Source organism: Biomphalaria glabrata, chromosome 5 (genome assembly GCF_947242115.1).
Source record: "Biomphalaria glabrata chromosome 5, xgBioGlab47.1, whole genome shotgun sequence".
Classification (NCBI taxonomy): Eukaryota; Metazoa; Mollusca; class Gastropoda; family Planorbidae; genus Biomphalaria; species Biomphalaria glabrata.
Window position 1 is genome coordinate 45975836 of NC_074715.1, and position 26814 is coordinate 46002649.

A 26814-nucleotide genomic window follows, 5' to 3' on the forward strand; every position below is an offset into this window, starting at 1 on the left:
ACTGACATAGAAGAGAACACCTGGCTGTAAAGGGCTCAGGAACGAGACAGCTGGAGATCACTCACAAAGCCCGCGGAACGCACATTTGAGGCCAAAAGAAAATCTACTGCCGAGGTCAGACGTAGATTGCGATAAGAAAGTCTAAATCGCCCACCGGTACAAAATGGTTATATCTTCGTTGGCTGTGGCAAAGTATGTAAGTCTCGGCTGGAGCTGCGTTCCGACTGGAAATACTGCATCCCTTGTCTTTCTGCAGGTGTTCAATGCTTTTATCTCTAAAAGAGTTTTCGAATCTTTTAAAATCAATTTTTGTTTCTTTTACACTGTCAGAGGCGGCCTAAAGGGGTGGCAAGTGGGGTAATCTCCGAAGGCCCCTGCGCCCTGGGTGTGTGGTAGGGGGGGTATAAAGAGAATCTCTTGTCACCGTCAGCCTATGCTACACATTTTCGTAGCCCTGATATGTCACATTTCCACGGCCCCCGCGCACTGCTAAGTCCGTCTCTGCTCTCAATACATTCTACTTCTATTACCGATATCAGGATGTTAAAAGCTGCTCTTGTGGACTTTCTAGAAAAACACTCATGTGAGAACCATGATCGCATTTCAAAATGTCCCATCCCACCCCTCCCTTACCTCTCTGTCGCACACCATGTTCTAATCGAAGAGTCGGCCGCCTGATCCTGCGCCTAGAGACAACGAATCGGAGGAAGAATAAGTCTGATTAAATATTTTGATTATCGATTTCAATATTCGGAGCGCTATTTAAAAATAGCTTCAAACTGATATGACATGTCGATGCCTGCTATTTTACACTGTGAATTCATCTTGCTCATTAAGCGCCTCTTTTGTTGGAGCATTTTATGTTCAATACCAATTAATAGTCACGATGATCGTATTTTTGTACATTTCGTTATGTGAAATATAGTTTCTACAATACCACTATTCAAGTCGCTCCTTCATGGAGGGTGGGCGGACGCTGATTTCAAAAATGGCTCTAACGATTTACCTAGAAATTTAACAGTTGACGTATCTTGCTGATGTATCTTGCTGATGTATCTTGCTGATGTATCTTGCTGATGTATCTTGCTGATGTATCTTGCTGATGTATCTTGCTGATGTATCTTGCTGATGTATCTTGCTGATGTATCTTGCTGATGTATCTTGCTGATGTATCTTGCTGATGTATCTTGCTGATGTATCTTGCTGATGTATCTTGCTGATGTATCTTGCTGATGTATCTTGCTGATGTATCTTGCTGTGAAAAGAATGACTAGCTCATCGACCACAGGGGAAAACTCTAGTTTGACCGTTATAATTTTTCAAAGTGAAAATAACTTGATCCTATATCGGTTTTGGAAAGGACTATTGCGTTCTTAAAAGGACTATCACTTTCGGGAATTTCTAAATGTAAGGCGTTATTGATTCAAGAGCAGGGGCGGACTGGTATATGGGCTTTCGGGCAAACGCCCGGTGAGCGAGTACCCAAATGGGCCGAAAGGGGCATTATGACACGTACGAAATTGTTTAAAAAGTTTTATAACATTCTGTTATAAATGTGACCCTTTGAAATTCGTTTAAAAAATATTTTACAGGCTCGACAGTGTAATACTAATTTAATCTTAACATATCTTTCGGCTTATTAATAAAAGCCTATTCAGTAGAAATTGCTATTTGCAGGCTTCATCTTTTTAGGGTATTCACAATTACAAATTAAAAATCAACATAAGAATATAGATCTATATATTTCTTTTAATGACATAGAGTCCACTGTATGCACGTGTCCTACAGTTATCGATACATTATCAAATTTAACATGATTTTGAAGACAGGTAAGCCTCTATGGATGCCCAACATATAATATTCAATTTTGGGCCGGATTATATAGAAATGCTCGGGCCGATTTTGATACCCAGCCATTGTTCAAGAGTTTAATAAATTAATGTTCAGGAAAATTTTGCGCATTGGCTTCAAAGTCTAGATCTACATGTTATTATTGGAATTTCTTATCTTATCTTATATGATACAGACGTTACTTCAAAAAAGAAGATGATTACGTCCTACGCGTCATGCATTTAGTCATGCATATATGACCTAAATTCATTATAAAAGATGTACTTGATCTATACATTCGCTTAACCAGGATTCTTTCTTGGGGAGAGGGGGTTAAGGGGCTGGGTTAAAAAAATTGTAATTTGACATTCATTAATTTTTAAGAGAAAAACAATCGCTCAATAAGTTGCATAATAATAATAATAATAATAATCTTTATTGTCCATATGGAAATTTTTCTTACAATTTGTGCATTACACCAAACAAACCATCGTAACTAGAAAGAAACAAAATGTACATTCACACCAGACTCACTCATAAGGGAAATATTGTCTTAATTAAAAAAGTATTTTTAATGTTTTCTTGTTTGTTCTTTATATTTGATTATTGTTTTCATTACGACTAAACAGCTCTAGTAAGACCTTGGAACCTCTTCTTGCAGTAAGGGCTGACTTTTTTTTATTACTTAAACAGAGCAGGCCTGTGTGACAGATGACTGCTAGAGCTTGCCATTACTACACGCCCTGAACACAAAGTTCAGTTGATCCACGAGCGAGGTTCATTTGCATTTCTCTGGGCTGCACGCGTAAATTAAAAATTAAGTTGGATACATGGAAATAGATTTTTCTAATGATTATAAAATTAGCAAGAGTGGGGGAAGGGGGGGGGCTGGGGTTGTCAAATCTAATTATTTGGGATTACTCTTTGACGGGTGATTAAATTCATCCATTATAAATAAACATATTTCTAATTAACTAATATGTAGCTAGAATTTTGTTTACGATGTACAACAGTTAATGTAAAGATTCACTACTAAAATCACTAAATTTAGAGACGCTTCAGGACAGAAAACTAAAACGTAAAGTAGCAATAAGGACATTAAACACTGAACCATAATTTAGAAATGTAAAAACAAAACCTAATAAAATACTTAGAAAGACTCAAAGATAAAGTCACATTTCTTTTTTCGTATGCTAGGGTGAATCCATAAAAATGCTCCTTCTTCCCTAGTGCTTTTAGAGAATGAAATAGGTTGCCTAAATCAGCCAGGAAAACAATCGGCTTAAGAGAGCCTTAGTCCTTGATTAACATGCAAGACTTGATTAACCCATGGAACGCGTAAGACGAAACCATCTTTGCTTTGAAATAACGTCTGTAAATTATAAGATAAGCTGTGAGGAGTAAGTACACGTTTCTCTGTCAAGAACATCACATTGCTTGAAATAGTCAATAGTCAATCTTTATTTCTTCATTGACTTAATCTCTCTCACTCTCTCTCTCACTCTTTCTCTCTCTCACTCTCTCTCTCACTCTTACTCACTCTCTTTTTCTTTCTTTCTCTCTCACTCTCTCTCTCTAATTCTCTCTCTCTCTCTCTCTCTCTCTCTATCTCTCTCACTCTCTCTCTTTTTCTCTCACTCTCTCTCTCACTCTCTCTCTCACTCTCTCTCTCTCTCACTCTCTCTTTCTCACTCTCTCTCACTCTCTCTCTCATTCTCTCTCTCACTCTCTCTCTCACTCTCTCTCTCATTCAATTTTGAGCCGGATTATATACATTCGCACACAAATTGATACTGAGGACAGAGATGCTCAACTATTGATGATGCCGTTTTCACAATTTATGCACTATAATTAAGCATAGCACGTCTCTTAATGTACTTAATGCCCTTAGAGATGGGAAACAAGAATTATAACTTTCTTCTAAGTCAAGAAAGTCAAGTCCATGAGCCTAGTCTCATGGATAGCATAACCTCAGTCCTCATATATGTAACGTCAATATGTCTAGTATTTATACGGAGATCTTCGACAATTTTACAGACATTAGGTCGCTTAAATTAATATGTACTCCAGAGTCTGTTTCTGTACCCAAATTTAATTTGTCTTTAGTCCTAGCCCTATATTTGATCCCAATAGACGTTGAAAAAATTCTCAATTTAATCTTTAGGAGTCTAGCAATTCAACTGTGAACACATGCGTTGAAACCTACACCGGAATCACATAGAGTTTTTCTCTTTTACAAATATTATGTAGCTTGCTTTATTTATACCATATACTACAATTGACTATATATAGTCTATGATTTATACTGAGATCTTTGGAAAGCTTTGCAGTTTGGTTATTGTAAAATAGGTCACACATGACTTGATTTTTATATTCGAAACAAGAATCATATATTTCCTTTTTAAAGTTTCCAATTGTCAGACTGTCTTCGCTTCTCTCTTCATTGACTTTTTGTTTTCTTTATTTCAACTATCAGTTCATCTATACCTAATTCTTTCTTAACATTTCTTTCACGTTTTAGCTCAAAGACCAAATACATTGAAGTAACTTGACGAAACATAATAATAAAAAAATAATTTTGTATAAAGAACTAGAAAGAAACATGATTTCGTAAATATTATAGAATGTACATTACATCTATGTCATTAGATAACATCTCAACTCAAAAACAATGACCCCCCCCCCCAGTACACGCCGAATGAAGACATTCAAGTTCATGTAACTAAAGGATAACACTCAGATTAAAACTGACTATTTCCCAACTTTACGTACAACAGTCAGCGACATAAACCTTTTATCTATAAAAATATATAATCAACTAACTATTCTATACTTACAGGATCACATATATTTACTTTGGGGAAACAACATTGTTTGACAAGACCCTGGCACCTTTGAAAATCTGAATAGCGCAAGCTAGATGACCTAGACTTAAACTCCCGATCATTATATTGCAAGTTTAACGACATCCATGAAACTGAGTTATTTCTCAGGTATAACCATTATCACAGCAATAAGTCTTAAAGGTGCATGCATTTTTTTTTTATTTTGCTGTGCAATACCTGGGAGCAGCAATGTCAGTAGATGCTAACCCTCAATGACTATATAAAACTGATAAAAGTGACTGAAGATGACAAAGTATAGGCCTACTATTTTAAATTTATATGTATATGTATAATACAAAACTAGAAAACTAGTGGCAGCGAGGGGAAGAGACTTTGGTTAGAGTCTCGGGTATGGACAAACGAAATGTCAGTATGTCGACTATTAGGGGAGTTTATTTTTAGTCCCTAGGCTGTAAGAACTGAAAGAGGTTTGGAAAAAATTGAAATGGGAAGTGGGAATATGAGAAACAGCAAATAAAGTCCTTCAATTCATTTCCCTCATAAAGTCAACAGAGTTCAGTTCTAGACTCAAGTTTGCTTAAGTTAAACGCCTTGCACAGCAGTGAAGTGGCGTGAATAGAGTATAGCGTGGTTTGTGTGTGTGTGTCCGTGTAATTCTAAAGTTGATGTACGTGCTTGTGTCAGTGTGTGATGTGTACTTGTATAAGATGCAAGTCAGTGACTTGAGAATTGAGTTTAGACACATTACGCAGCCTTTGGATGCTTACAGTTATTTATTTATTGATTTATTTTTTTACATACCTACGGACCTACTTTTGTATGCGCATCTTTCAAATATCACAGAACTTCTTTTGGTGAGATGAATACGACCTGAAAGCCCTTTATCTGAGTTTGCTTTTTTTCTTCTCTACGAGTCAGAGCCATAGCTAACAGTTGTTACAGTGAAACTGAGAGCGTCTAGTTTGACAGTGAACCTGAAAGCGTCTAGTTTCACAATGGTCCAATACAATGCCAAAATTCTAACTGCTTACTCTAGCAGAAACACTTTTAAAGTATCGAATTAAGTAAATTAAAAATAAGACACCGAAATTTTAAACGCTCCTTCCCCCAAAACTCCCTCCACATCGCCAATATATTTTGTTTTGTAAAGAAAGTGTGACTGTTTAAAAAAACACACACTTAAATGGCATTAAAAAAACAAATATGGAGTCACTCTTAGTTTGAGCCGGAAATAAAAGATTATTAAAATATGCCTAGAGATTTGGAGGTCAATATAGAGCTTATACATTTATAGACAAAAACAGTGTCATCCTCATAGACATCAATAAATATAGACTGGCCGATAAAAGAGTTTTATGAAACGAAAATTTGTGACTTGCAATTTTGTGTACTTTATTTATGTCTATGAGTTTTGTTTAATCTCTAAGACTGAAGATCATGCAAGTTTTCAATTTTTCAGAATTCGGAAATCCGAATGTACATGTACATGTTTTCAAGTTACATGAAGTTATTTCCTTTTTCCAGTCTATATTTATTTATGTCTATGGTCATCCTGTAGTAATGATATCTTATAATACATCCAGGTGAACGTGTAATATTGATAGTTTATTACTGACAATACTGACAATATCGAGACTTGCTTTTTTTTATCTGCATTACTTTCCAAACAGTGAATCCATGAAGGAGATATTGATATGTAATCTTGTTTTAACACGTCTTATAGTAGTAAGATTCAATAATCCTATTTTGATGGGGCCTTCTATGGAGATTAGCACAATATTCCAACGTATGCTCTAGCTACCAGCTTTCCCCTTTGTAAAGGTCAACTGATTTTTGTGGCCCACGGTTATCGAGAGTGTCATGTGGCCAGTAAAACGACAAACCCATGTCAAGCATCCATTACAGCTGGTTGGACTCAGAGGTGCCCTAACGAAACCGAAATAAATAATACCAGGATTCGAACCAGTGACGCTGCGGTTCGGAAGCAAAGCACTCAGCCACCGCGCCTCCTACCAGACATGCAAGCGAACGTACTCTTCCTAAGATATAAGGGAAATAACCTTATTTTCAGCTCATGATTTTTATTCTACTTGATGAATGTTAGAACAATAAAACATTTCGTTAAATGTAAAATTATGTAACTAAGAGCTGAATTTTACATAATTTACAAGAGAGAGAGAGAGAGAGAGAGAGAGAGAGAGACAGAGAGTAACATTGGCGGCCCATAACTCTTGGAGATTATTTTTTTTCGAATTTATATATTTTGTTATTTCCCCTTAAGGGATTGATGACTATAATCAAGGAAGAAAAATGTGTCATAGTCCAATGTTTATTTCGATTTATTGACGTCCATTGGTCATTCTTTCTTTTACAACGTGTAAATCAAAATATATATCTATATTTTTAAACAAGGCTTGTGTCAGGTGACATTATATCAATTATTTTGAATCAGTCAATAGATAGATCTAGACTAGCCATAATAAATGTGTGTTTAGAACGCTTTTATCAATTTACTGTCTGTCTCTCTGTCTGGTAAAATGTTTGTACACGTTATTTCTGCAACACCGATACACTCCAATGTCTAATAACGACACAAAATGTACAACATTCATTCATAATCAATCATCTATTTGAAGAAATATATTTTAAAATAAGTTACAATCATGATCATTCTAAATACTATTGCACAATAATATAATAGTTTGACATAACACTGAATGATGGCATCATAAGTCGGAATGAGTCAGGCATAAATATAAGAATGGACGGAACTTACTTAGGATGAGGCATTAAGCATCGTAATGAACATAGACAAATGATGGCTCCTGAGATCATGTATTGATGATCAATTAGAGTTCGATACAAATCACTTGGAAAACGGGAGTGAGGTGTAGCAATAAAGAAATTCACAAGAGCATAATGTCTTACAACGTAACAAGCATATGAATCAATTCGCTGGGTTCACTTCATGGGGTCACTTCATAGGCCATTCACATCATAGGTCACTTCATAGGCCATTCACATCATAGGGTCAATTCATAGGCCATTCACATCATAGGGTCACTTCATAGGCCATTCACATCATAGGATCACTTCATAGGGCATTCACATCATAGGGTCACTTCATAGGGCATTCACATCATAGGATCACTTCATACGGTATTCACATCATAGGTGGCTCTTCCTTAATAGTGGTCGCTTCATAAGGGAATCATAGGGGTCACAACATAAGGGTAACCTCATAGGGTCACTTCCTAAGGGTAACTTTATAATGGTCAATGGTCACATTGAAGGGATCACTTCACAGGAGTCACTTTAAATAGCATTCATAAGGGTGACATCTTAGTGGTAACCTTATTAGAGTCAATCCCGAAGGAGGAACCAGTTAGCTGAGAACGAGTCTCTTTAATCACAATCAAAGGTGGATCCACTGGTTGTGAGGAGAACTTTCCCGTTGCATCCATTGCCCCTCCTTGTGCTGTTGCCATAGAGATCAACTGAGAGGCCATTTTCTCTGGTAGTGGACTGGGTATAACATTCCATGCGATTTTGTAAAACTGTACAGAACAAAAAAAAAGAGATTTTTCTTAATTATCTCTCACATGGGAGAGTTATACTAGATCTATAGGCAGCTTTAAAATATTCGTTACCACTCGAACGACATGAAGAAAACAATAGAATGCTTAATTTATCTATTTAATTTATATATACAATATACAATATATATATATATATATATATATATATATATATATATATATATATATATATATATATATATATATATATATAGAATAGATAGATAGATAGATAGATGTATAGATAGATAGATAGATAGATAGATAGATAGATAGATAGATAGATAGATAGATAGATAGATAGATAGATAGATAGATAGATAGATAGATAGATAGATAGATAGATAGATAGATAGATAGATAGATAGATAGAATAGATAGATAGATAGATAGATAGAATAGATAGATAGAAAAGATAGATAGATAGATAGATAGATAGATAGACAGACAGATAGATAGATAGATAGATAGATAGATAGATAGATAGATAGATAGATAGATAGATAGATAGATAGACAGACAGACAGACAGACAGACAGACAGACAGACAGACAGACAGACAGACAGACAGACAGATAGATAGATAGATAGATAGATAGATAGATGTTCCAGAAATGACTGAGTGATGCGATGGCAAAGACCAAATGAAAGAACGGACAAGCCTTTTATTGAGAGAGATTCTAGTCGAGGCAAAAGACAGAGGAATGGAGAAATCGGTCAACAGATCACGTGTGATGCCCTTAAAGGTTCTGAAGACAAAGGGAGAAGCGAGGGATATTGAGTTTTACTTTTAGACTTTATTTTCATCTGATTGGGTTCAAAGCTTAAATTTGTTACAATACCTCTATTCAATTTCGTGAAAATTAAAACCTTCTGGGTGGGTGGACTTAAAAACCTGGTTGAACTCAGATCTCGAAAACGGCTCCGACGATGTTCATAGATATTTGACAGCTAATGTATATAGTTGGAAAAATAATTAATAGCCCGAAAAATTCAAAATTCTACGAGATTCGAACCCAGGAACCAAGTGCTTAACCACTCAGCCACCGTGTCCTCAACTCATCTCATATCTAAGATAAGCTGCGCTGTGCAGCTCTACATAAATGGGGCCAGCATTTAGTACAGGTCTTCTCTCCAATAAGTTAGCATCTACTTTGGGAGTTTCAGGATGTTTTCATTACCATATAGCTTTAAACTTTGATGTAATTATATCTTGAAGTCGGATATTTCTATTTTTAACACGAAGTACTATATACAATTGTAAGTAATGAGTTGGGGCTAAACACACCCAGTGTCTGGTATTGTTGCGCAATATCTAATACGCTAAAATATACATTTTAAAATAAGTATTCTGCGTTCTGAATAAAATTCAAGACTTAAAAAAAAGAAAAGATAACGTTTGTTTACCACAGCACAAGCGACAAGCCCTCCAAGGAGTCCCCCAAATATGACGTCACTGGGAAAATGCTTGTGGTCTGTGATCCTTGTCACGCCGCACAGTAAGCAGAGCAGAAGTACAATGGACTGGACTGCAGGACGTAGGAAATAAGAAACTGTTGCGGACATCCGAAGTTCCAGATACAGCTTTAATGGTAACAGAAATACAGCTTTAATGGTAACAGAAATACAGTTTAATAGTAACAGAAATACAGTTTAATAGTAACAGAAATACAGTTTAATGGTAACAGAAATACAGTTTAATAGTAACAGAAATACAGCTTTAATGGTAACAGAAATACAGTTTAATGGTAACAGAAATACAGTTTAATAGTAACAGAAATACAGTTTAATGGTAACAGAAATACAGTTTAATGGTAACAGAAATACAGTTTAATGGTAACAGAAATACAGTTTTTCAGAGAAACTCTCACGTTATAAAATGCGTCAAGGTCCAATTCAAGCTTTGTTTTAATTGTGAAACACAAAAAACAAAATATTGGCATTTCGAGAAACAACAGAAAATTCCAAATAGTACTAAAAATAGCCAAGGAATTTTTTTTTAAAAAGCGTCATAGTTCTTTTTTTGTCAATTGGAGAAGCTGATTTTAGAGAGGCTAAAAATAGAAGGGAAGATGGTAAGCAAGATCAGTCATGAAACTCATTGGTCAGCAACTAATGTATTAATATACTACAGGTCAGCATGTTTCTCCAACATAGTGCTCATTGATATACACATATGTACAGTCATATGCTCAAATAACTATCAACAATTAATAAAGTCAGTCTGTCATGAATGGCCTCTCCACCACTCCCCTTTTTTCCACGTCACTTAAGTGAGATTATAAAGTTCTATCCCAAACCTCCCGCATGACGGTTGGGGCTGGCTGCTGACTTGGGAACATAGAGTTGACGGTCGGTAGCACATACAGCTCGACCAGGCAGCTGACTGGACTCTACACTCCATAGAAAAAAAAAACGAAACAATCTATTCTTCATTCTTAATCTGTCCCATATATCGTACCTACTGTCTTATCTTATATAATATAGAAGTTACTTCAAGAAAGAAGATGATTACGTCCTACGCGTCATGCATTCAGTGATGCATATTAACCAATGACCTAAATTCTGCCAAGTCACTGGTCTTAAAGATCCCACCCCACCCCCTTTGAATAAAAACTTAATTTCTAAAACTTAATTACACATAGTTAATTCAACACAATGGAAACATTACCAACCACAATATAGATGGCGCTGTACGTAGCCACGGCCATATGTCCAGATGGGAATGACATGTAAATGTCCTTCATTTGTTTCTCTGTAGCCAACATATTGGTACACGTGTACTCTTCAATATATCTGCCGATAAGGAAGGACATAGGACAGTAGCGAAACGGTGTTATCAACAGACGAAGTACACAATTAAACATAGACTTTCTATTCTTAATCTATTTTTAATGTCTCGATGGCTTACGACTGTTAGTGCAACAACAATATATGAAAACTAACCACACCACTTTTACGTTTATAATTCAAAACTTATATAACCTTGTTTCTCATGTTTCTTTGGTTGGGATCTGAAGCTATTAAAATGTTGTATCAGCAATGGATACTCAGGAAACATACCGGCAGTGCAAGAATGCACGTGCTTTGAAATAACTTTTTTTATTTAGAAGAAAGTGTGTTACTTATACTCAATCCATATTCTTAGTAGTTTCCAGCAACATACATCATTTTATAGAAATAATATTGATTTAAAAGAGAAGGTAAAAAAATGAGTCGTAGGGCCCAAGTATTCTTATAATGGTAAAGATATACTTTGAAAAACGCAAATTTGAGTTCATTCCTAGAGTGAGTAAAAACAGCATCAATTGATACTGCACTTTTATGTAACGGTTTGAGGCTTTTAAAGAGGCTTGAGTACTATTTAATTAGATTAGTTTATGTGTGAATGAATATTAACTATTGATCTCCAATATGATCCAAATTGTTGTTCTTACGCCAGTTAATGTGTACAGCTTGAAGTAATTATTAATGTCACATGTTTCTTTCTATTGGCTATGTTCTACAGCATTTTCTAAAACAAAACAAATAAAATATTTAAAAAATATTTTATTAAAAATAAAGTTTATCCCAAGGAAATAACTCCGCACTTAAACTATATCGCTCAGTAATGTGGAAGTTGTTTCCCGTATTCGATATCAAACAAAAAGATTAATTACTAATACTAAATTGACTAGTTGGTTAATTTAAAAAAAAAAACATTGATTCATGTTTCGTTGGGTACAATAAATAATTGCTTAATATTTTAACTTGATCCGAAAATGGGTGTTGGAGAAATAACATGTACAAACATTTTGCTAGACAAAGGGAGTTGATATATGCTTTGTAAAAACAATAGTTGAGTAAAAGTTGAGTTCCTTTGGGCTCTGACCTTTGTTTTAGGAGCTTACTATGAGGCTTGTGGAGGCAATATCGCATCCATGGTGAAGACAGATATAAATTACAAAGAGTAAGAACTGAAAGGAAACTGACCAAAGAATTGAAGAAAACGTTTATTGATTTACTTTTGATAAATTTCATTAACTAAAAAATTTAAACAAAAATGGATCAATAAAAATTTGGTGAAAAAATGACATAGAAATATACCACATACTCAATAACAACAAAATATGTGATATTTATAGGTATCTTTATTGAGGACATATATGTGACCAAACTCAAGAAAAGGAGAGAACGAGAGAGAGTAAGACAGACAGATAGACAGACAGACAAAAGAAAACTTTTACACAATTCACATGTCCTCTTTGCATTTATTAATTTTCATTGCTGTTAAACATTTGGTTGGTAATATTAGTTAAATCATTTGGTTGGTATTATTAGAACTATATGGTTGATAGTATTAGTTAAAACAAGGGGGCTCCAGATCGAATCCCGACTCGAACTGAGTTGTGTTTGCTGAACCCTCAAAGGCAGCTTGAAAACCTTCTCCCAGATAGCTATGTCCCAGATAGACCTGTCCCAGATAGCCTTGTCCCAGATGGCCTTGTCCCAGATAGCCCTGTCCCAGATAGCCCTGTCCCAGATAGACCTGTCCCAGATAGACCTGTCCCAGATAGCCCTGGATTGATATCAAACAAATATAGGTCACATTGACAGGGAAATGCTAAGCCAAAATCTTCAATAGAGCTCACAATTCCTTTGTTTTGTTTATTAGTAGAGAAGGTCGAACAAAAATGTTAGTCTTTTTAACTGTCATTTACTATCCATTAGTGAATTAACAAAAGGATAAGTCAATAGATTAGATAGACCTATTCTGAGGTAGGCCTAATTGCTTTTTCGATATAGGTATTTGCTCTGCTACACCTGGGGCACTGTTAAGAAAGGGGTCAAACAAGATGGCGGGGCAGGTAAGGGTAGCATCAGAAGAGTAGAGAGTCCTTAATCTGTCCGCCCTGAGGGTCAGCATCTCCTGGGCGAAGGTCTTTGACTTGCCGAGCACAGTAACATAGTATTTACACCTGAGAAACAAGAAAACATTATTTTTTTAAAAAAAGCTCAAATTAAGTGTACTTATATCAGTTTGGATCAGTCATGCGATTAAATTTGTAATAGATCAACGCTGACAATAGTAAATCTGTGCGATTAGAAATATTTTTACCAATTATTTTTGTTTAGCGCTATTTCATGCTTTTAGCTTTCTCAATGCGCTATGGTTCTATCACATGTCTGGTCCAGTTGGGGAAAGGTGGGTGGAAGAAAGGGGGGGTATCTGGGTAAAAGTTACCGTAATCGCTTTTTAAATGCATACAAATAATTGTTGACTCAAGGCTCAAGCCTCCTCAAGAGGACTAATTCAACATATATCACCACATCAGTCAAATACGATTTCTTTTATTTGTTCGATAACAAAGAAAATAATTATTGACCAAATAGTTAATTAACTAGTTGGTTATTTTTTTTTATTGATTATTGTTTTGTCCAGTACAAGAAATGACTGCAAAATGTCAACTTGAGAGATGAGCTAATAAAGTCTTTAAATGAAATGCAAGCTAATAGGACTAGGTGAGCTAATAAAGTCTCTAACTGAAAGGCAAACCAATAGGACTAAATGAACTCATAAAGTCTTATCTTATCTTATATAATACAGACGATACTTCAAAAAAGAAGATGATTACGTCCTACGCGTCATGCATTTAATCATGCATATTAACCAATGACTTAAACTCTGCCAAGTCACTGGTTTTCCTGGCTAGCTCAGGCAACCCATTCCATGCTCTAATAGCACTAGGGAAGAAGGAGTATTTGTACAAATTTGTCCTAGCATATGGGACAAGGAATGTGCCTTTATCTTTGTGTCTTTCAGAGTATTTTATTAAATTTCGTTTTTGTATTTGAAGATTATGGTTCAGTGTTTTATGTATAATTGCTACTTTACTTTTGAGTCTTCTGTTCTGAAGGCTTTCTAAATTTAGTGATTTTACTAAAGGTGTTACTCTAGTGAAATGTGAATATTCGTTTGTTATGAATTTCACTGCTCTATTTTGTGTCTGTTCCAGTTTCTTAATGTTTTCTTAAGTCTCTAACTGAAAGGCAAACCCATAGGACTAATGTACACTAAAAGCAAGCTATTTATCAACACAGCTGAGTGACTTAAATCTCTAAAGGACAAGATGTTCTTGTTTAAAGTATCATTATTTCGCTTGTATTTATATTGTAGTTAAAAGCTCTATACATTTTTTATTAAAAATTACCCTCATTTTTTTAATTAAAAAAAATGTGTTTGTTTCATATTTTACAGTAAGCATATAATACACCCACATCGGTTTAGGTGTGCTAATTGTAGCGTTACCTTTACATATATATATAAATTATTACTGTATAACATTTTCTTTTTAGCAACAAATACTTGGTAAGCCTAAATACGAAGAAAACACAGCCTCCGTTGGGTCACCTTGGCTGAGATTTTGTTCTCTTCCAGGCTAAGGATGGAACAGAGAGCTGACTACCAGACCACCAAGTCCGCCACGCCGCTCCACAAGGGGACGCCTTTAAGTGGGCGAGTTGGCATTTTATGGAGGTCCTCCATATGGTCAGCGCGGTCTTCGGCCGCGTATAGCGAGCGGGTCGGATCCAGAGGAAGTGCACCACTTATATGGTATGACCGAATAACTGAAATGGTCGCCAATATTGCGGAGCCTTCAGAACAGGACTCGGGATGAAGAGCTCTCTGTCTACGCCTGTCCAGTGGATAAAACCCGTTCATAAGGATAATAGCGCTTTTGTACCGATCCCCTGCTGGACTATTCGACCAGGCAAGCCTATACCCCACCTGTACCCATAGGCTTTATAACAGTCCCTGTAGTGTTCCTGTCGGTAAGCCACTTCGTCAAGGTGAACGATCTGAACAAAATGCATTTCTTCCCTGACGACTCCGTAGATGAAGACATCGTCCAGCCAGAGAAAGGGCGTTGCCTTGGCTGCCTGTTGAAAGAAGAAACTCGTTTAGGAAAACTAGAAGACTTATTTTTATTAAAATTTGATTGTTGAAAATCCAATTCTGATACTGTTGAAAAATCTGTCTTTGTTATGTCACTTCTGCTAGGTCAGCTTAGAGAATTAATACAAATTAGCTGATTACTTTTTCACAGTTTTAAGGGATTTAGTAGGATCGTTGGGAAATAAACAGTTGAATAATTTATTCTGAAATTTCTGTATGAGATCATTGTCAAAATTGATAGCTTTGGATTAGTTTTATACATGTCCAATTTTTAATTGCAATCCGATTTGTAAAGAAAAATGAAAAAGGTACAATGTATAAAAATATTGTTTCGGCAAGATTTGAACTAAACCTTTCCGTGTAGTTCAAACTTCCGACTTGTCGAAGGTAATTACAACATACTTGATAAATATCTTCCACAATGGCTGGCATGATGACCACGAAAAATCCACTACAGTAGGGTGGGTAGTAGTCTTGTCCATATTCCAGTAGCGAGATGCCCCATTTGCCCGTTCTCTCCACTTCCGCAAACATCCACATGTGGCAAAATATCAACTCTTGTTGGTATTGAGGTGGATACGGGAACTCCTGCATAGGTGATAATTTTTTTATAACAGGTTTTCTGTCAAGAGATGCTTTAAAGTTATTTCATGTCGTGTCTACAACAATAAGAATATGACTTTTGACCTCTAACAAACAGAGATCACAACCACATTTTATTTTTATTACCAAGCTTATATCAACTTACTTTGTTGATCTATGTCTGTCCGTCTGTCTGATAAAATGTCTGTGCACGTTATTTCTCCTACACCTATTTTCGGAATAAGCTTAAACTTTGTACATTTACTCATTAATCAATTAAAAAAAATAACAATTAATTAATTAATCACTGGTAATTGATTATTATGCATCATACTATAAAGGGAAATCATTCCTTCAGTATTCACAGATTTGTCTAAATTTGTAGAGTTTTATCACCTTAAATAATTGTTAACGCTATTTCTCCCACTCGCATTATTGGGTCACGTTGATACTTTAAACAATTATTTATTGGACCCAACAGAAATGGATCAATTTACAAATTAACCAATTAATTAGAAGTAATTATTTTGTTTGGTATCGAAAAAGTGAAAAAAAACGTCTATATTATTGAGAGGTTTAGCAGTAAGGGCGAGGTTATTCCCCTAAGATAAGCTTTATTTTTAAAAACAGATTGTTGCTATTTTACTTGTCTTTAATCTGTATATATCCAATTATAAAACAACGCCAACTTTGCGTCTAGTGAGTGTGAACACCTCAGTACTCGTCTATAGTAGGTACATTTAATACTATTACTTTTCTATGATGGATTGGTATGGAGTGTTATGAATACAATATTTCATTAAATCCAAGCAAAAAGGAGTCCCCTTTAGAAAAGCCAGCAGTGCTAGATATGAAGTTTGAAAGCTTGTAGGGATGTCAAATCGTGTTAAATTCTGTTGTAACGACCAAAAGCATTCATTTTTTTCCAGAGTACAGTTATCAAACTCAGTGACTTCTGCTTAAATCTTAAGAGTTGCAGTCCCTGTTGTCCGACCAGCATATTATTGACCTGGCAAATTAACAGTTATTGCTATTATCTTACCAAATAAAAGATACAATATAATGAGAACTTATCTGACAACATCTTAAAAAGAAACAGTTTTGTTTAGGAGGTCTGGTTTCACTTATTCGCTTGTTTTTAAATGGTCGGGAAAACTAGATGTAGCCAGGTTTTATTGTTCAGCATAGGCATAAACTATTGAAAGGAAACTTAAAACTATTTAGTTACAAGTAAAATTTTTCATTCAGTAAATTAATTGACATATTAAAATTTAAAATCATTCTTCACAGAACTGTGACAGATTAACTACAAGTTTGGAGATTACTTCGAAAAATCTGTGAACGTCCAGAATGACGTCATCGTCCATTTTCAAGATCAACTTCGCCTCTTTACAGTGCATCGACGCCCACCTGTAATTTTAAACAGGTTTAAGGGTTTAAATCAGAGTGGCGGTCTACTTTATTTTTTAGGGGGAAAAAACCTGTTGTGTCTCCCTGTAGTAACAAACCCATATATGAGTATTAATCTAGTACAAATGACACAATCTAATGTTTAAACTATGAAATTAATGAACGTATAGACGTCCCATTATAATCTTAGCAGGGCGTTTCACAGTGTCTCTCGAGGGACGTCTGCAACAAGATGGATTTGAAACGCTTGTACCAAACAGATTCTAGAGTATATTCATACACCTGCATAGTGCGCAGTCAATGGTATTTATACTACAAATCGTCTACCTTACGCCTGAAAGGTCACATGTCTCTTAAGTGATATATCCCAGTCGTTCTATTGGCCATTTGTTTGAGAAACTAAATCGTGCCTACTGATAGATTTAAATGTCTTGCTGAACCCTAGTGATGATCTTGTAATGATCTAAAAGCCTTGAATGTCTCACAGATTATAGTATTGTTGTAACCCTATTGGCGACGCGATAGGGTTAACTGTGTGTGATCAGCTGACTTATGTGACACAGGCCAGAAAGATAATTTAGTGTGCTATGTCGAAGGGCAAGGGACAGTACTGGCTCGTGAAAATTACCCGTGTTATGGTCATCATAAGCCTGCGTGGACCAGAGACACAGTGTGTGTAAGGCAGTGCAGTTCAAGACAAGACAGCGAGAAGACCGGGACTCTTAGTCTGCCATGAAGTCGGTCCTGGTGGAGTCCTGAACTGAATGTACGAGTCCAGGAAGAGATAGAGACAGTAGAGTTTATTAGTTTAGTACGGTGATGTACAGTATAGCATTTTTAGTGTTGACGTATTGCCAATAGTGTCCTATTGACTGTTTTAATTGACCATTATTAAAGCACCAGATTATTTGGAGCATTGTCGTCAAGTTCTTGATGTGTTAGATGTGCTGTTGTATGTTTAGCAGTGTTTACAGAAGGCCTGATTATGATAGAACTGAACAGTATCATCCCTTTTTATCCCTAATTATCCTTTTTTTTGTTACTAATTGAAAGTAGTAATAATTCGTTGTAGACGCCAAGAAAATGAATATCTCAAGTTTAGAATGCAGAAAAACCAACCCTGATTGGGGAGCTTACAGCGCTCCACCAGACGTCATCTGGCTAAGAAGAGATGGTGCGAGAACGTAACTATTTGGTGTCAGAGGGAGTCATAAGTAAAAGTTTGAGAAACACTGTTGTAAATAAATAAAGTTAGGTTCCAGTCAGCACATCTTTGACTATTTACAAGACAATTGTTTAAACAACGTGGTTCATTTATTTCTTATTATCGTTTCATCACAAGGATTTCCGAATCAACATTTTAAAAAAGCTTAAACTTGTGATTTCTTTTATTGAAAATTAAACCCAAACAGAAATATTAAAGTCTTCATTGCAGTCTTCACGTTCTATGAAAGACCTTCGTCAATTAGAGGCTAGATGCAATAAACAAACTTTAAAATACCATCAACTTGTATAAAAGTACTCATGATAAACGTATATACTATAAACTTATACATCACGTCTGTGGCTAATTTAACGCACACCTGAATGACATGACGGCCTTATAGGTCAAGTTCTGGTAGGTGTCCAAGAAGTTCCCCTGGACAGTGTCCTTGTGGTGCTTGTGTTCAGTAGTAATGCTCTCTTGTTGGCTCGAGGCTTCGGGGATTCCCAGAAAAAACACAACCTAATTGTATCATAAAGGAAGGGGTCTCAAAAACGTTTAAAAAAAAAGGAATTTTGTATAGAAATGCTCTTAAATCTTGAGACAGGGTATTGTTCAATAGAGTACATTGCCATTTTTTAAAAAGTCCTTCCAGTGTTACATTGAATGGCTTGAGGTAAGGAAATTAAAAAGAAAGCAAGCTGTTGCATCTTCATGAGCAGTGAAACTCGCAGATACCAGAGTGTTGCTTATATGTCCTCATAGTTAAAGGACCTACATTGAATTCCAAACGCAAGAGATATTAAGCTCTCAGCTTTTAGAGTTGATTGACAATTAACTACCATTAAGATAATTATCACGCTCGATCGTCTTACATGCAAAGCACTTTTCAGAGACACATTCTTCCCTCCTTCTCTCTCTCTCAAATCCATCCTTCAATCCCACCCTCTTTCTCTCCTTCCTCCGTCTCTCCCTCTCTCCCTACCTCTCCTTTCTTTCTCACACACATACGCACATATACAAACAACAGAAACACTTTTGTTTCAGCATTGTAACCCTCTGGTTGTGAGGATGGGTATTAAGCAATGGGGGTCACTTTTAGTCCATTAGTTTGTATGGTGGATACCCACCTTAAGTTTGTATGGTGGATACCCACCTTAAGTTTGTATGGTGGATACCCACCTTCAGTTTGTATGGTTTAGTGAACTCAAAGTTTCCGTAGGTCATCCTGTACTCGTTCCTTCTTTGAAAGTGGGACGTGGCGGAGTGAACAAGCACCAGGGCGTCGAACAAATGCACCTCTCTGCAGTGGTCAGGGTGGCCTAACAGGGCTTCTGTCTGCTCGTCTCGGGGATATTTGATCGGTCGAGCTTGGACATACTCATCATCGTCCCTAGAAAGTTAACGAGACATGGACAATTAGGTCAACTCAGGTCAACACGTATGCCATTAACTCAAATTAATAGATAAATAAAATCAAATTTTTTTTAGCTTTTCATATATCCTTTTCTATCCCAAACTTTCTCCAGGGAGGCAGCAAGCCGGCAGGAGAAGGAATCAGGCAGGGTCTGAACTAAAGCTCTCCTGACCACAGTCCGAAGCGCATACCACACGACCAGGAAGCCACTCCGACCAGGAAGCCATTACCACAATACTAAGCACGTAAGTTTGCATTGCTACTTAAACTTTATGGTATAATTGTACAATGGAACGTGGTCTCAGTTGTATGACTTTGACCTTATGTCTAAGATGACTACATTGTGTATCGTGCCTCAAACGAGTCTTTTGTTCTTAATACTGCTATTTCTACTTCTTAACGTATGTATCATAATATGCTGTAATCTTCCTTCAATTAGCATGTTTAGCTGGCGTCAGCTTATAAATGTTTGCTGCACTCTGTTATTATTAGAAAACCAATAAAAGTAGTGCAGATCTAACAATGTTTATATTCATTTTAAATCGGAATTTAAGGCAAAAATATAATATATTATTTTTTATTTATCTATTTATTTTTTTTATTTTTATTTTTTTTTTTTTAAGATTGAAAAGTTAATATAAATAAGTTTTCTTGAGCTGAGTCTTTTCTAACTTATAAATAAGTTAACTAGATTTAATTATCTTATCTTATAAATTACAGACGTTTCTACACAACAAAAGATAATTTCGTCCTACGCGTATCCATGTGTTAATCTTGTCATGCATGTTAGAGACTTAAACTCTACTTAGCTTGGCTGATCATCTAATGTTACTTGGGAAGAAGGAGCACTCTGTCTATACGTAAGTTGACTTGATCTAAATCTAGATATAGATCTACTTAAATACATACAAAGAAATAGCATGCACGATTAAATTGACACATAACTTAGCCTAGGGTATAATTAGGTTATATCACATTGAAAAAAAAAACATCTGTAATATATAAGGTAAGATAAGATAAGAAATAATATAAATATAATGTACACTTACACTATAGGTAAGTTGCTGATCAGAAATCGACGTATCGGACTGTCTCTGAAAATCAAATCGTTGAGGGCGATCATCGTGACCCACAACATCAACCAGAAGAACAGACACACCAGGAACTGGAGCCACGAGACCAAGGAACATTTCCGCTTGAGAAAAGACACCACAATATCGAACGCAATCTTCCCTTCCGAACTGCTCGTCATGGTTGCATTTCGACTTCTTTAAACCTCTCACAATGCAACTTAAAAGTAATCGGGAAATTCGTATAAAATATGTTCAGCTGTAAAAATCTTTTCGCAAACTCTTGTCGGTGCGCAAAACTGTAAACATTTAATTATATATAAAGCATATTGAGGGTGGATCCAGGATATCCGACCGGGCGATCGAGTTTATGGGTGTGAAAGATTTGGGTTTCTAAAGGTATCTTAAAATTTGTTAGACAAGTTTCTCCAGGAAATTAACACTACGATTGTGTTTCTAGCCGTGTGTCTTTCTGGGTATTTTATTAGACTATATTTTTTAGTTGTAAATTATGGCAATGCTCTTCAAACTTCAAACACATTCCTTGAGACAAATATTAGATTATACTGCAAAAATGACTGCTGAGAAACCAGGTGTGGCACAGCGAACTGGCGAACGACTTGTATTACATTATTTTTACATAGCTTATTTTATTACCAAATCGCTGTCAGCCTGGATGTGCCAAATTTTGTACACGTTTTTTCTCCCACACTCCTTCTCGGGTGAAGTTGAAAATTTACACAATTATTTATTGTACCTAACAAAACACGAATCAATAAAAAAAAAATAAACCAATTAGTCAATTAATTATTGGCAAATAAGCAATTTAGTTCGATGTTGATTAAGAGAAATAAAAATATTTTTAATTGATAGATATGGCTATAAATGTACAGTTGTTTCCATAATATAGTTTGTTTGTTTTTTAATAATTATTTGTTTTATTTTGTTTTTGTTTGTCTCTAACTAGGAGGCATAAAACAATTTAAAACAAAAAGTTGAACTATGTTCCCGTTTATCGTCTAGTGATAAACTTAGATGAAAAAGTGTCAATAGAAGAAAAACGGAAAGATCCAAACATCGATTCGTGTATCACGTGACATAGCTTAAAGTGCACATCCGCAACCGATACGCCAATCACAGCGGCACGCCTACCACAGTTTGAAAAAAATAAACTGAATTGTGGTTCAATTGTTCCAATTCATTACTTCGTATGAGTCTAGGTCAAGTTACTGAATGAAACACAACTTGTTAAATTCTGACAAGCGAAAAAAAAAAAAAAAAAAAGTTAATCCTACCTGTCAAGTCCGTTTGTATCTGTACAGTTGCTTTGAGAAACATCTGGCTTACATACATCAAAGAAGTGCGGTCTTTGTCTGCCAAATGTATTTTTAATGGCGTCGACGAACATGACGTCAATAATGAAGCCGAAGAAAAATATGGAATAGGTTTTGAACTGGATGAAAACAACGTTCTTCAATCCCATGAACGGACCCTTCTCAACCACTGCCACTAAATTTTCGTTGATTGCAAACTGTGTGAGAAAACAGGTAGGGGAAAATATTGGTGGTGTAACCATAAGTCTTGCAGATTAGAAATAGATTTAAAAAAAAAAACAACATTTTTTAAAAAGAAAAAAAAAAATAGACGAATAAATGGAAATAGTAAAAAAAAAAATGCTTCCTTAGTAATTTCACTGTCGCGCAGTTTTGCCAAGAATTAAATGGTTCGTCTGTCACTATACTGGATCTATGTAGGCCATTATTGTCATCTGGTCAAGACTGTGTGAGTTCAACAAGGTACAGAGAAGCCAGCAGAGTTCTTGCTACAACAGAGTTGATACATCATTATTACTTTTGTTTTCATTTTGATTATTTTGAGCATGTTATTTTATACTGTTATTATTTATAATGAATGCCTTTGTAACACTTGTGCTTTGGGGCAAACAAATATAAAATAAAAATTGTTATAGGGCGGTTCAGATATCCACGGCAGAACATTTGTACAGTTAGAGTTACATGCTGCCAGTTGTACAGTATTAGCTATGATTTAATGAGCATTAAACTGTTGCGTTACTTTGGAGCCCTGGACAGTGAGAGTCTTTACACTAAGTATTTGTTTAGGGCTAACTACCAAAACAATTGAAAAACAAAAAACAACGAAAGCTCTCAACTTACCATTAAGAATGAACCACCAAGACTTGTTACCAGCAGGAGTGACGTGGTCACTGTATCTTTCTTATAAGGAAGACTCAAAGACTTGTCGCCACACCAGAACCCGTGGAAGTGGGGCTCCGCTACGGACCGGATGAGCAGGAGTGCTATACCTACTGTTGACAAGTCAGTAGTTTCATGAAAAAGAAAACATTAATTTTTTTTAAATATAAGCTAACATGGTAAGTGACAGTATTTTTTGTATGCTATATGCATGCTCAGAGCGCGCTGTTCAAACCTCTTTTTGTTTTTTCGTTTTATATGTTTCAGTTGTGCCTTCAGGTTTATAGATCCTAGCCAAAACATTCAGCAGGATAGCGGGGTGTGGCGTGAACAGGTTGCAGTGGTCAGGGTTAGAATCGAGGACCATCGAGATCACCAAACGACAGTCCAGAGTGCACATAAAACCACCAGACAACCATCCTTTGTAAAAAGGGGGGGGGGTGAGGGGGGTATCTGAGAGAAGTCTCCTCCATTTATAATGAGGCTTAAAACTGTCTTCAAGAAACATTAGACAACTATTTCTATGTGTGTGCGGTATTTTAAAAAGGGCGATAAACGGTAAATTAGGAGTGATCTCTTTTTTTTTTCTGCATTTCTCTCCTCTTTATTTTTATTAAAATATCGAATATTTAGATATTTAGAGTATCGAATACCAAGAAAAATATGTTCTCGTTCTCTATGCTAATACAAATTTATCTATTTTTTTTTACTTTTGCAATCTAAAACGGCAAAACTAGACTTTTCCCAGTGTGGCCAACGATCTAGTAACTGTTAAATTTCCAAGAAAATCGTCAGGGTCATTTCCAAGAAACAGTAGTCCTATATAGAAGTCATGACTTGAATAGAGGTATTGTAAAAAGGTGATAAATGAAAGTGTATTCTAAAATACATCTACATACATAATGATTGTTATTTGATTGTTGTTATTTTTTTGTCCCATTCAACCTTTGAGAATTTGGGGGGACACCATCATATTCTTGAACCTTGCTACGCCACTGCTTCGGTAGTAATTATAAATAAAAGCTATCATTAACTACCGAAGAACAGATTCCTCTTTGTTTTCCCCTATGAGAGAAGACTTCCATTTAGTTGATTTAATAAGAATGGCGATGTCTTCGATTCCGATGATTAAGAATAAATGCAACTAGTCGGCCGGCGGCTATTTTGAGGGGGCGGCCTAAGGCCACTGCAACCTATGTGACTGCAGTGGGCCCCACACTTTCATAGGATCCGCACTTACATAAAACCCGCGCTAATTCAAGGTGTATAAATTATTAAATTAAACCAGAAATAAGAGAGTGATCTTTCCTTTACTTCTTCTTCTCGTCGAAACTCTTGAGCGAAGAAGAGAATTATATATATGGATGTTTCACATGACTACGCAGAGCCAGTTGAGACCTGCTTATACTCCCGCATCTCGTGCAGACAAAGCCTTTGTCCACTGGCGGTCTATGTTGGTTTTCTTTCCGTCTTCTGCGCCTGTCTTCAATAACGACTTTTTTTTAAAGCTAAAATACTGACATCAAATTTTACCAGTAAAAAGGGAGTTAATTGTGACGCTGCTTTGCCTCTACTTTGTTAGATAGGGTCTTTAAAAAATTGGAACCAGTTGGACGTACTTACGTATAGCAAAGAGTAAACAATCACAGAGAAACTGGACTGAGAGGACGGACTTTTTGGCCAGCATACCTGAAGAGACAAGACGTCCATGGTATTAAAGAACATTGGGAGGTCAATGTGGGTCTAAACACAGCACTAGAAATCACATCTACTCTTGACCTTCTAACTGTTAATGAATCTATCTGGGTCTCTACTTAGTCCTTAGATATATATGGTATCTCATCTTATAAATTACAAACATTCTTTAAAATAAATAATTTCGCGTACTTAATGTATGCTCAACTATTGATTATATATTTTGTGATTTATGAAGTTAACTGATTTATGAAGTGAAGTAAGTCATTTTTTACAAAGCGTATATCAACTCGGTCTGTCTGGTTAAATATTGTACACGTTAGTTCTCCACTTTCCATTCCTGGATCTAATTAAAACTTTGCACAATTATTCATTGAATCTGACAACACATGAATCAATAAAAAAAAAACAATGAATTAATTATTGGCGATTACTTTGTTTCATATCGAAATGTAGGAATCCATAAAAAAAATACCAATTAGTGAATCTTTTAGTACTAATTAACTGATTTTGATTTATGTAACAGAAAGGGAGCTAAACCCTGTTATTTTCAGTAAATGGCAACAATTAGCAGTTCTTTCCCTTAGACCAGCTTTGTTTTTAAACAGTATTCTTTTTTGTATTGCTTCTTTTTCTTTCAACTTCTTCAGACCAACTTGTTTTATGCTCTATTGACACTTGGATAGAGGGAGTTCCATTTTGTATTTAATCTAGAATATCGAATAAGAAATGTATTAGAAGCTGGTAGGAAGGTGCACCACGTAAATTCGATCTCCATATTGGATCTTTTTTTTTTAATGAAGGTCCGATCCGATTCAATCAAAACCAATCTAATCAGATCCAATTCGATCCAAAAAAGAAATGTTAAACTATCTTGTTTTTATGTTAGATCTACATCTAGTACATCTACTTGTTTATTCTCAACATTGTGCCTTAACCTACTTTCAGTTACTTTGTATTTTTAAAATAAAGATCATTTTGCTTTTTTTTTTTAATTTAGATCTTCACTTTATATGTACATATATCAATAGATAGTCTATGTCGTTCTTACTTTTATTGCACGGCGAAGATTCTTTATCAGAGTTCATAGTCACAGGAAGATCTGCCATGTTTAAAAAACAACCTTGAACTTGATACATTTTTTAATCACAGACCTATATTTCTATGTCTAAGATTTTCTTTTTCGCGCCATTTTTTGCCCTACTGAATGAAAAAATGAGCTTTATCTTATATGTTACAGACGTTATTTCAGAAAAGAAGATAATTACGTCCTATGTATTTTATGAGTCAATCTAGTCATGCATGTTAATCAATGACTTCAATTCTGCAATTACAAGGAAGATAGAAGAAAGCTTCAAAAAGCTTATCATTATCCACACTTCCTTCCTCAAAGGACCGTTATTATGGTGAACACCTGTACACCTGAACAGAGAAGAAATATGGGGGAATTACCCTGGTGTGTTCGGCCTCGCCTCTAACCCGAGCGTCTTGGGATAAGAGCCATTGGTAATAGGGTCCTACATCAGCTTGGAGACCTCCCAGACAGAGCAATAGTTGAGACAGGCCGATGTACGCGGGCTTCCGTGGGAACAGATTTCCAAGAGTCTGCGATTCAACTCTTGCGACAATCCCAAAAATCTGAAGCAATCTGGAGACTTCTGCCATATTTATCCGGAAATAATAATGACTTCATTAATAGAGCGCTGTAAACAAACATAATGTACGCTCAAGGCGCTGTTGAAATGACAACCTAATCTAAAACAAAATGAAACGTTAAAAATCTATGATTTAATTTGGCCAATCCTCTGCGCTTAAATATTTGACAGGGCATGAATTGGAAGGGTTTATCCTCGAATCGTACAAGAATGCCTTGAGACATCTTGAAATTTTCCAACAAGAGTATATTGTGTTAAATCGCTTAACAAATCAATGGACATAGCCGGTGGGTAAATGTAAGTGTTTACATTATACATTTCACACGTTCCTTTAAACAACAAAAAAGGAAGATTAGTAGGCCTACGTCCTACATGTA

General features: G+C 35.7%; 2 protein-coding genes across 2 annotated transcripts; both read right to left on the bottom strand.

Moving 5' to 3' along the window:
• Positions 1–6999: 6999 nt before the first annotated feature.
• Positions 7000–25897, bottom strand: LOC106067306 (phospholipid phosphatase 2-like). Its single transcript, XM_056031113.1, has 7 exons — positions 25834–25897; positions 24711–24776; positions 23049–23200; positions 22170–22405; positions 10930–11050; positions 9662–9838; positions 7000–8233 (listed from the first exon to the last, which is right to left on the bottom strand). Exons 1-7 carry the CDS (start codon positions 25889–25891, stop codon positions 8003–8005), a joined length of 1041 nt encoding a protein of 346 aa, XP_055887088.1. The 5' UTR covers positions 25892–25897; the 3' UTR covers positions 7000–8002.
• Positions 12367–21509, bottom strand: LOC106062470 (beta-1,3-galactosyltransferase 1-like). Its single transcript, XM_056031112.1, has 7 exons — positions 20854–21509; positions 19570–19780; positions 18767–18909; positions 17099–17183; positions 15594–15779; positions 15024–15175; positions 12367–13212 (listed from the first exon to the last, which is right to left on the bottom strand). Exons 1-7 carry the CDS (start codon positions 21054–21056, stop codon positions 12993–12995), a joined length of 1200 nt encoding a protein of 399 aa, XP_055887087.1. The 5' UTR covers positions 21057–21509; the 3' UTR covers positions 12367–12992.
• Positions 25898–26814: the final 917 nt, after the last annotated feature.

Coding starts and splice junctions, on each gene's coding strand:
- LOC106062470 (XM_056031112.1), bottom strand. CDS start 21,056: ATGACGAGCAGTTCGGAAGGGAAGATTGCGTTCGATATTGTGGTGTCT. Junction 18,910..19,569: donor CTAAACCATACAAACTGAAG/GTGGGTATCCAC, acceptor TGATACAATTAG/GTTGTGTTTTTTCTGGGAAT. Junction 15,176..15,593: donor TTGTGGAAGATATTTATCAA/GTATGTTGTAAT, acceptor TTCTTTCAACAG/GCAGCCAAGGCAACGCCCTT.
- LOC106067306 (XM_056031113.1), bottom strand. CDS start 25,891: ATGGCAGATCTTCCTGTGACTATGAACTCTGATAAAGAATCTTCGCCG. Junction 24,777..25,833: donor ATCTTCGCCGTGCAATAAAA/GTAAGAACGACA, acceptor TTGTCTCTTCAG/GTATGCTGGCCAAAAAGTCC. Junction 8,234..9,661: donor GGCTTGTCGCTTGTGCTGTG/GTAAACAAACGT, acceptor TGTTCTGTACAG/TTTTACAAAATCGCATGGAA.